This window comes from Limulus polyphemus, unplaced genomic scaffold, assembly GCF_000517525.1.
Source record: "Limulus polyphemus unplaced genomic scaffold, Limulus_polyphemus-2.1.2 Scaffold6344, whole genome shotgun sequence".
Taxonomy (NCBI): Eukaryota; Metazoa; Arthropoda; class Merostomata; order Xiphosura; family Limulidae; genus Limulus; species Limulus polyphemus.
The window spans coordinates 496-11,411 of NW_013671954.1; the positions used below are offsets into that span (position 1 = coordinate 496).

A 10,916-nucleotide genomic window follows, 5' to 3' on the forward strand; every position below is an offset into this window, starting at 1 on the left:
TAAGGATCCAGATTATTATGCTAAGATTATTAAACAAAGTAAATAAAGTATTTTTCAAACATTAGCTATAAAAGTATTTTAATGTTGATGTAAAAGTAAAATAAAGTATTTTTCAAACATTAGCTATAAAAGTATTTTAATGTTGATGTAAAAGTAAAATAAAGTATTTTTCAAACATTAGCTATAAAAGTATTTTTCAAACATTAGCTATAAAAGTATTTTAATGTTGATGAATTTTCTTAAAAGATTGTTAAAATCTGTTTTTTCTGAGGAAAAATTATTTAAACAGGAAACTGATGTATACATCAGCTTCAATTAAAACATACCTTTACATTAACACAATATGGATGATAACACTGTCCACACTGAGAGCATGCAATTAATCTACCTTCTTCTCCTTTTCCAAAACTCCCACACATGACACAGAGATCCTGAAATACAACATTTACATACACAAATATGACTTAGTACTGTGCTGTGATACAATTTCATTTTGTTTTAAAAACAGTATATTCTTTTAATGTATTTTGTACAATTAATATAACAAACAGTTATGCATTAATGAAATCTTAAATATATTCTTACAGAAAACTACAGAACAGTTTTTTAATTGGCCATGTTTTAACTGAGTCATATATTTTACCAGTCATAAACTGGAAACCATGCATACATAATTACCAGTATATCTAAATACTCACTCAAAAATTAATTTACAAAAATATCACAAAAGCTAAATAACTATTTACCTGAGACAACACAAACTCATCATTTGTAGCACACAAAACAAGCTTATTATCTACACCTGGTTCGTCATCTTTGGTTTCTTTAGAGTCACTGAATGTTGAGCTCTACAAAAAACAAAAACAAAAGCACACCATTAAAAACTAACAGAACCAAAGAATGTAACTCAAGCTGCCTAACAAATGCAATGTTAAAGTGACAAGAAACATGATTTTAACTGTTGGCTCTGTCTGCTTGCTTTCAGTGTTACCAACATGGAGGATGAATGAAAAATTGGCATGTTGTTTAAATAATTTTGAAGTGTAATGCCTCCACTTTACAATGGTTTTTTAGCTGGAGAGCATATCTATATTTAGAAAGATAATGAACATGCAAATTTGTCATTTCTCCTTGAAGTGAAATATATGTACACACAAGTCTAAACAATGAATTCACAGCTCAATTTATAGTGCCTCTAGAATTAAAATGTGTAAGCCATAGAAGATATTAGAAGAAAAATTTAAGAGTGCTCAGTTCACACATTTACATCAGTACACTACTTTCTGAAACAAAATTATTAAAATAGATTAAAATGACCCAGAATGACTTTGCTATCTGCAGGCATTAAAAGGATTAATGTAGTAAGTCAAATGGGAACCATTTGGTGGTTATGTTGTTTTCATGATTAAACTGCATTTTAAAAATTAGTCATACTTGAAATAAAAATACTGATTGTATTCAATTCTTTAATAATTCCAAAATGGTGTCTTTACACACACAAGAATCATAAATGCACATTTTCATATATAAATGATATAGAAAACATTCTAACATCCCCCTAACTGTCTACAAATGTTTAAACTGTGTTCTGTTTTATATTTTTTTAACCGATATTTATTTTCTAATCTCTTACATGAGAAAAGTATACACCAGGAAAATGTAGGGTTTTGACTCCTCTAGGCTTTGGACCTCTTTTTCTCTGGAACTCTGCAATCTTTGCTCTACGTTTTCCAGCAAATTTTCCAACACCCTACAATACCACAAATTCATAAATACAGAAACACTACAGCATCAAGAGTACATCATACTGAGTCCAAACCTACTAGCTCTATTAACTCCTTCGCCACAAGCTCAGACTGATCTTGTAACCATTTTGTGCTTGTTATAGTTTTCATGCTATAACTTTTAAATTAGTAATCGTATGTTCACAAAATTTGGCAAATTATCAGTAAACATTACAATGCTTTCATAAGCAAAATATCAGATTTTTTATTAAGTCTTAAGGTTTTTAAGCAATGTTTTTCTCATGCTATTATTATTTTATATTAAAAATACTTTTATGTGTCAGAAAATTTTTAAATTTCACATGTGAAATCCATATAATGTCAAGATAGTTATCAAACGTTTCTTAAGAAAAATGTTATATTTTATCTGTATTTTCACTAACAAATCTCTGTATGGGTTCCGTTAATTTGAATAATCTCATCACCACCATAAAACATTAGGAAATAAATATAAATTATGCCTTTTTTGTTCTAGAATGACTACAAATTATAACATAAAAACACAAATTTTGGACTGAATAGCTTAAATCTCATAACATTATAAATATATTTATTATTTTTAATATATTGACCTTTCGGCTGTGCCTGGCTAAGAATACAGAAGTTACAATGATGTGACACAAGTGCACTCATGTTACCATATCCAACAATATAAAACTAACCTCTAGTCTTTACAATGTGACCTGTCTTGGCTGTGTTTGTACTTATTTGCTGCTTGCCATAGGTTGATAAACCTTATAAAATTTTGCACATGGAGGATGTGAAACAAAATTTTTTTTAGGCTTTATTTATACATTTTAAATAACAAAAAAAAAAATCATAAATTACTATATCGATACCATAGAATTCCATTATAATTTATCAAGCTTAGTAATTAAGCTGTATTTGGGTCTGAAGACATCACCTTAGCAGCTTTAAGATTTGTATCAAAAGAATGAGATGATGTTGTAATACTTGAAAATGGTCAAGAAAGCCACTAGGAAAACATTTTAGGCTTTCAACTGTTTATTCACATGTCACTGACAGAAGTAAGTGTATAGAAGGGAGTGTTTCCAAAAATGGAAAAAGATGAGTGAGGCCACTGTGTTTGATTCAGTACATGAGTGATATCTCGGCAAATAGAAAAGATAGGACATTCTTATTATTAATTCTAGTTTCTTAATATTGATAATTTGAGTTGCTAATTCATATGAAACTATAGACTTTGTATTTTGACATCACAAACATCTAATTTGAACAAGTGCTGCATTCAACATACAATGTGACACACAAAAATTAATGTTTATGTGTGTTTTTTAATATTTAATTTTAAATTGAGAAATTAATGTACAATACTAAAATTTGAATTATAGCCTACAGTTTTATATCAAACTTATTGATGTAAATTATAAAAAAGCAGTTCAATAAAAGTTTAAATGCGAGTCAACAAATGCGATAACATGGCCTTTGACCTGTGTGGAAGGGTTAAAATAATTTTAGCTTTAATGTCAAACAAAGTTTATATAATTTCCTCAAACAAAATACAATGGAATTTAATAAGTAACTAAAAATAGAATCTTTACATTTTTTGTTTTTATAGTTATTTCATACACCTCTATTTTTCAATAGATTAGATAGTAAAATCTTATGCTCTAGAATTAACCTACTCGTGGTCGACCAACTCCAGGCCTTCTCTTCCCTAAAAACTTGCCTCCTCCAGTCAGGGCTCTTGTCAGAGGAAATACAGGAAACTTTATATCACTAGGCTGAGAAAATCCTATTGGTTGAGATGGTGCTGATCCAAACTGGGAAAACCCAAACTGAGGCTACAAAGAAAAACAACATATTTTTAGAAATACTGGGTATAAATTATGCCCCAAACCACACTGACATTTTCCAAAATAAGATCATAAGCTTTCTTCAAAATCCTTAGGAAAACAGCTTATTCTGCAGATTATAAAATCTGAAAATACTTCTTATGTAAAACAAAAATTCCAATCACACATAAGTTACAAATAAGTACATAATATATTAACCTCTACATATAATTTCTCACAATTACTTTCAGAAATGATTTTCTTTTTTAAGGATAAGAAAGCAGACATTTTCCCACAAAGATATTTTAAAAAACTATACTGAACTAATAATAACAAAATATAATCATTACCTTTTCTGCACCCAAAAAGTCTGTATCTATATTTGATACAATATCATCATTTCCTGACCCAAGTGATTCTCTAGACAAGTTCATGGAAGTATCTGGGGTTGACGGCGTACAGGCACCTTCATCTTTACTTCGAACTAATCATTTCAAAGTTTTAAACACTAATTATATTAATGAAATATTTCCAAATATCTTGATACTTCTACAATCACAGTGAAACATCCCATGCCGCACTGTTCAATTGTAAATTTATTTATTTTTTCAATACAAGATTGCAATAGTAACATTTTTATGATACCAAAAAATATTAAAGGTAAAATGTTACAGAATAATTTCTATAAAGTTCTGCAGAAAATAAAGTTTTCATACCAGTTTAAAAATGTACAAACAGTATATTAAACCTAAGTTTAATTATTATAATAAAATCAATGAAAAACATCTTACTTTTTGTCAAACCTTCTACATCAAGACGCAAGGCAGAAACCTATTGAATAAGAAATCAAATTTTAAAAAATAACCATACAGGTAACAAGTAGTAAACTAACAGATATGTTATATACCTTCATACAAACAGCACAAATAAGAAAGACAAATATATACACTTTTTCTCAGTTATCTTCTCATAATAAATATATATAATAGTCATTATATAAGTTACGTAACAAAAAAAATGTATGCATTATTCTGGATAAAAGTTAACATATAAATTTAATTATTAACTGGATAACCACTTCATAAAACAGTAGCTATGATTATGTAACTATGTGTTCCTTAAATTATATAAAAAAAAAAGAAATCCACCATGTATATTGAGAAAAATGAATATGTCTACATACTGCAGGACGAGTTCCATTACAAACAGGGCAAATATAAGAACTGGTTGATAAACTCTGCCTTTGTTGAGCTATCCGTGGGTCACATTCTGGATGGATACATCTGTGATAAAATATTTTTACAGTAGTCAGAAATGTAAATGAAATAAATAAGGGCAATTATTTCACTTTTTGATAATATTTAGTAATTAGAACATAAAGGCTATAATTTCTATGCACAATTTGCACTTAACACTACATTTTCATTTTGAAATTTATCCCTCTCTCATCCCTATATCATGTTGTGTTTCTTCAGTAATATTATAAATTTAAAAGATTATGCCTAACAAAATAATTAACTTACAGTCAGAGAGAAACTAAAATTCAACCTGGCAATCGGTATAGATAATTAAATATACTTTTAAAGACTAGAAAGTAATATTTCCTCAGTTGGATACCCTTGCTGTTAATACTATTTTTGGCCATAATCCCAATAAATTCAAATATGATGCTTCAAATGGGTTAATTAAATCCACAATTTTAGGGGTTTTGTTAATTACTTAGCCATATTTCAAACAACTTACATGATATATAGTACAAGAATACACTTTGGAGGCCCCAAAACAGAAATATGACAATTTTGGAATTTTTGTCCTTTGCTCCATATTTCATGGAGGAAAGTACAATTTGAGGTTTATGTGAACTATTCATGTGTATGTCAATCAACTTACATAGGACTTGGTATAAAGATACCTTCTTGAGGTTCATAGCAGAGATGTAGACATTTTTGAATTTTTCGGGTGTCAAAATTAGTCATGTTCAGATTGTATGGTACATTCACTCACAGATGTTGGCCTCTTAATTTTCCATTACATCATTCAATATCAACAAACAAATATCAGTTTAAAATGAAAACTTTATACTTCAAAAAATATATATAATTGTAAATGCCACACATAAAATGCTTCACTAATCAAACTTTGATGAATACTTCAGTAACTAGCTGAGGTACAAAAGTCAAGATTACTGTAACGTTTTTTACATATGTAAAAGTAGTTAGACAGCTGAAGTTATTTTAAATATGAAAAATTGAATTATCAATAAAAAATCTGAGTTCAAATTCCATTAAATATTCTCAATTGTTTAAAATATAATTCTATTAAAATGAAAGTAGCATATTACAAAAACCAAACTTACTTTCGACATGTTTTACACTGAGCCATTTCTGCACGTCCAATGAACTGTCTGTAGGCTTTTCCACATAAAGGACAGGCTACTCCTTTGTTTCTTTGCTGATAACAGCTGTCACAAACAGTGTAATTTCTGTGCCACCGGGAGCTTTGTCCACTTCCAGGGGTGCGAGATCCACAATCTCCACATACACGACAGTTCTGGGGATACATAGAAGTTAACAAAAATTAAAAATTATAGAATTAAGTAGGAATATTCTCAAGATTGTTAGCATTTTCTAAATTTATTCAGTCTTTCGTACTTTAACTCTTTCCATATATGCATCCTTTTCTGTGCATGTCACGAGGTTTTATTGAGTTATATTTAAAATTAAATTAAAGCACTTTATTATCACAGTATAAAAATAAAGATGGCAATACAATGTAGATAATAACCAAAATTTTAATACAAGTTCTTAATTTTATAAGGAAATATTTTAAAAAATCCTTATACCAGAATTGTGACACTTGCTCTCCAGGTATCCCTACAAGAAGTAAGAAATTTAACGTTAATTACTCATTATAATGTTGTTATTGCTCAGACAAAGCATAATTTTTATAGCCTTCAATCTTATTTGAGCCATAATCTAGAAAATCAGACCCCTCTTCCCACACCCACCTATCACATCCCCTCTTTCTCAAACTGCCAGTTTTACGTTACATAAGGTTAGATTAAGTAAAATAAATAATACAAATTTTCGTGAGGTACACCCGTGAGCAGCCATTGCATTATGTCATTCAACAGGGTAAGATGAGCTCCATATTCACCAACTGACTCACACATCTTATGGTGGGAATATCAGTTGTTCAAAGGTAAATAAAACAATAAAATTTACGTATAAACAGATGTATACCGTTATACGTTTAAAGCTATTTACAATAAACAAATGCAGTTTCATGTTACAATCTAAAATCATTCTAGAAAGAAAAAAGGGCAATTTAGATTTATTTAGAATTTTTCTTTGGTGGTTATTTGACCAATCTCATATATATAGTTAAGGTAGAGAAAATAACAGATAAAATATAAAGTCTCACTAAAAACAACATTTTATAATTATTTTGGAGGTTTTAGAGATTATATAAATGGAATTTAAATATTTTCAGCAGAATAAAAGTATTTTTCATCTTAACATGAAAATCACTTTTCACTGAGACTAGTAAACAAAACTACTCAATATATTCACACACGCATATCTTCATTAACAATACTCAAATTAAAAATTAATTTCTTTGTGTACAAAAGTCTTGTAATGTTTACTGAAAGTCTGACAAATTTTGTAAAGCTACACATACTGTATTAAAAGTTATAGATTCAACCAATCCCATGTGGAAGAAGTTAAGTAGTTGGTTTAACAAAATTACTAGCTTTCTTTACAAAATGTAATGAAAAACTGTTTATGAAGTAAACTCAAGCATGCTTTAACTATTTCAGCACAGGCTCGGTCCCAGAGACCGATGTTGTAACATCTTGTGCTTGTTATAGTTTTCATGCTATAACTGTTAAACTAGTAATCATACCTTCACGAAATTTTGCAGATTATCAGTAAACATTACAAGACTTTCATGTGCAAAATATCAGGTATTTTTATTAAATTTTAAGATTTTTAAGTGATGTTTTTGTCATACCTTTTTCTCTTCAAATGTTGACTGTCAAACATGCAAAGGATTTTGATTTTAAGATCAAAAATACTTTGAAGCATCAGAAAATTTTCAAATTTCACATGTGAAATCTTTATAACCTCCAGGTAATTAACAAATGATTTTTAAGAAAAAAACTTCATATTTTATCTGTTAATTTAACTACTGAATCTCTGTACTGGTTCATTTGGTTTGACTAACCTCGTAACCACTATACAAAATTAGGAATATAAATTATGCTTTTTTTTTCATTTAGAATGACTACAAATTATAACACAAAAACACAAATGTTTGATCTAAATAGCTTGGTGCATTAGCGGTCATGTTACCATATCCAAGAATATAATATTCACCTTTACCGACCTCTTAACCACCATAAAAAAATTAGAAAATAAATATGAATTATGCTTTTTTTTTTTAGAATGACTACAAATTATAACATGAAAACACAAATGTTTGGTCTAAATAGCTTAAATCTCATAACATTATATATTTATTATTATTATATTGACATATCAGTCGTACCTGGCTAACAATATAGAAGTTACAATGACTTGGTGCTTTCGCACTCATGTTATCGTATCTAAGAATATAAAACTCGCCTTTACAAAGTGACCTGTCTTGGCTGTTTTTTAGTGGACTAGTATTTTGCAAAATCCAGTCACATTTCAGTTATAATACATAATGTATGTACATACATTATTACTATTTAGAAATGGGTTCTTAAACTTATTTGTCTTAAAACGTAGAACAGTAAATAAGAAGCATAGCAAACAATTATCTCATCCAGTTACAAACCTTGTACCCATTTGCTGCTCACCATAGGTTGCTAAGCCTTATCAAATTTCGCACACCGATGATGCGAAATGAAATAATTATTTTCAGATTTTATATACACATTTTGAAATAACCAAAAATTATAAATTACTATGTCAATAACATAGAATTCCACTATAATTTATCAAGCTTAGTAACTAAGCTGTATTTCAGTCTACAAAAATATGAAATTATGAGCTCACTAAAGCCTTACCTTATCACTTGGAATCTAGCATAAAAAGAAAATTGTTTGCCACCCAAATATTTGAAAAAGGCTGAGAAAGCCACTAGCGGGGCATTCTGAGCTTTCGATTGATTATTCACACATCATAGACAGAAATAGATGTACATAAACAAGCATTTCCAAAAGTGGAAAGTGGTGGGTGGGGCTACTGTGTTTGAGTAAATGTAGCAATATTTCAACATATAGAAAAGATAGGAGGTTCTTATGCTATATACTAGCTTGTTAATATCGGTAATTTGAGTTTCTAATTTGTATGAAACTACAGACTTTGTATTTGGACATCACAAATATTAAATCTGAACCAATGCTGCATTCAACATAACATGTGACACACAAAAATCAATATTTAGGTGTGTTTTTTAATATTTACTTTTAAATTAAGAAATTAACTAATGTATAATACTAAAATTTGAATTATAATCTACAATTTAGTACCAAAAGTATTGAAATACATTCAAAAATAGTAGTTCAATAAAATTTTGAATGCGAGTCAAGAAACACAATGATATGGCCTTTGACCCGTGTCGATAGGATTAACAATTCCAAACTTGTATTTTAAATATAAATTATACTAAATACACTAAAAAAAAATTTTTTTAAATCAGTATTTTGAACGATGTTCACAATTTCTGTTCTATTTTTTTGATATATTTTTTTGCTCTTATATCTGTTCTTACCTTGCACTTCCACCCATTTTTTGGTATATTGGTGATAGCGGGGTTTAAACAGTATGTGTGATAGCCTTTATCACATACATCACAAACTAACATCTTGTTATCATCACCTGGATGCCTACACATAAAATTAAAATTCTGTATTATTTCTGCAACTTTACATTATTATTGAAGAATTTTAAAAAATTGATTTTGAAAACACAATCAATATCATTAAAAAAGTCATCCACAGCATTACAAGTAAAAAATATAGACTGAATTCAATTAAGCCTTTTTACTAACATTTATATGGGTAGCTTGCCTATAAACTCAGTGCAAGTAGGTGCATGCTGGCAAAAAGTGATAATTCATCATTCAAAAATAAATCTTTCTTAAATGTCTGCTTTTGTTTCCTGTGCAAATAACTCTACAGCTTCAACAGGTTTTCTAAATAACTTTGTTTCAAGTAAGAATGCTGGTTGTTTTACATAAGTAACAAACTTTTGCCCATTCTTAGTCTAGATCTCAAATAAACATGAAACTTAAATATTCTGTGGTCTTTTGGACACAATAATCATGTGTTGGTATAAGTAGCAGAGTACTATTGTCAAATACTCTGTATACTTTTTCTTTGAAGGTCTGCCCGGTATGACAGATATTCTCTGATGAGTCTTTCATGAAACCTGTTGGTTTTGAAGGTCAATTCTAAGAGTATCATTTCTACTACTGTCTATGAAAAATAATTGATAATTCAGCCAACATTATTGAATATTAATACTTGAATATAGGTCTCCTTTATTTCTAATCAGCAGTGTATAGTTTGGAGTACTTATAGATTATTAAACAAATTGGCATTTTTATATAAATTACAAATTGATCCTTACATTTGAATATATATATTTCTAAGCCCGAAGAAACTGAAAATATTCTGCCATCAAAGTAACATTGTGTAATACCTATCAAACCTAAAGGAAACAAAATATATACATTATCTTTGAAATGTTCACAACGTAAAAAGTAATTTTATGTCTACTTTGGACATGCTTTAATTTTAAATTAGAAAATATTTATAAAAAAAAAAACTGTTACACCAAAAGAAGGCTCCTGTACACCAACATGCCATTTTTAATATTTATTATTATAAACTAGTTTTTTATTGCATAATGAGAAAAAATTACTAATAGATGTTTACAGATTAAAAGAATACATATTTATAGAATATGCATTCAAACTAATTTATTCCTCTAAGCACAATTTTTTTACTGCACAACTCTTGGATTACTGAAAGATAGGTAGAGTATAGCATTCTTTATACACAATAACATACAGCAAGTGTAACTGAAGTAGTCCTTAATGATTTTCAAGAACCATACCTGCATGTTTGACATATCTTGCAGTCTGGGCACTGCCACCCTGTCCGTACCACAGGATTCACAGCCACTGGAGGTTTAAGGCAGTTTCCATGGTAGTGGTGCCCACAGCTTGTACAAAAAAGAAGTTCTGGAATATTTCCTGGAACTTCACAAGAGTTGCAGTTTGCTTCTGAGCCAGCTGGTGTAAACAAAACAAAAAAAAAAATATATATATATATATATAA

At 29.0% G+C, this 10,916-nt stretch overlaps 1 protein-coding gene across 1 annotated transcript in view; it reads right to left on the reverse strand.

Annotated features, from left to right (window-relative positions):
- Positions 1-326: 326 nt before the first annotated feature.
- Positions 327-10,916, reverse strand: part of LOC106473628 (histone-lysine N-methyltransferase 2C-like) — a gene marked incomplete at its 3' end in the record, with an annotated part of 37,108 nt that continues 26,518 nt past the window's right edge. Inside the window, exons 10-19 of the mRNA XM_013934310.2 lie at positions 10,693-10,870; positions 9,344-9,458; positions 5,937-6,130; positions 4,764-4,863; positions 4,372-4,411; positions 3,931-4,064; positions 3,431-3,589; positions 1,634-1,750; positions 747-848; positions 327-431 (exon numbers count right to left, since the gene is read on the reverse strand). Coding sequence (XP_013789764.2) covers positions 327-431; positions 747-848; positions 1,634-1,750; positions 3,431-3,589; positions 3,931-4,064; positions 4,372-4,411; positions 4,764-4,863; positions 5,937-6,130; positions 9,344-9,458; positions 10,693-10,870 — 1,244 coding nt within the window. The remainder of the gene's footprint in view (positions 432-746; positions 849-1,633; positions 1,751-3,430; positions 3,590-3,930; positions 4,065-4,371; positions 4,412-4,763; positions 4,864-5,936; positions 6,131-9,343; positions 9,459-10,692; positions 10,871-10,916) is intronic.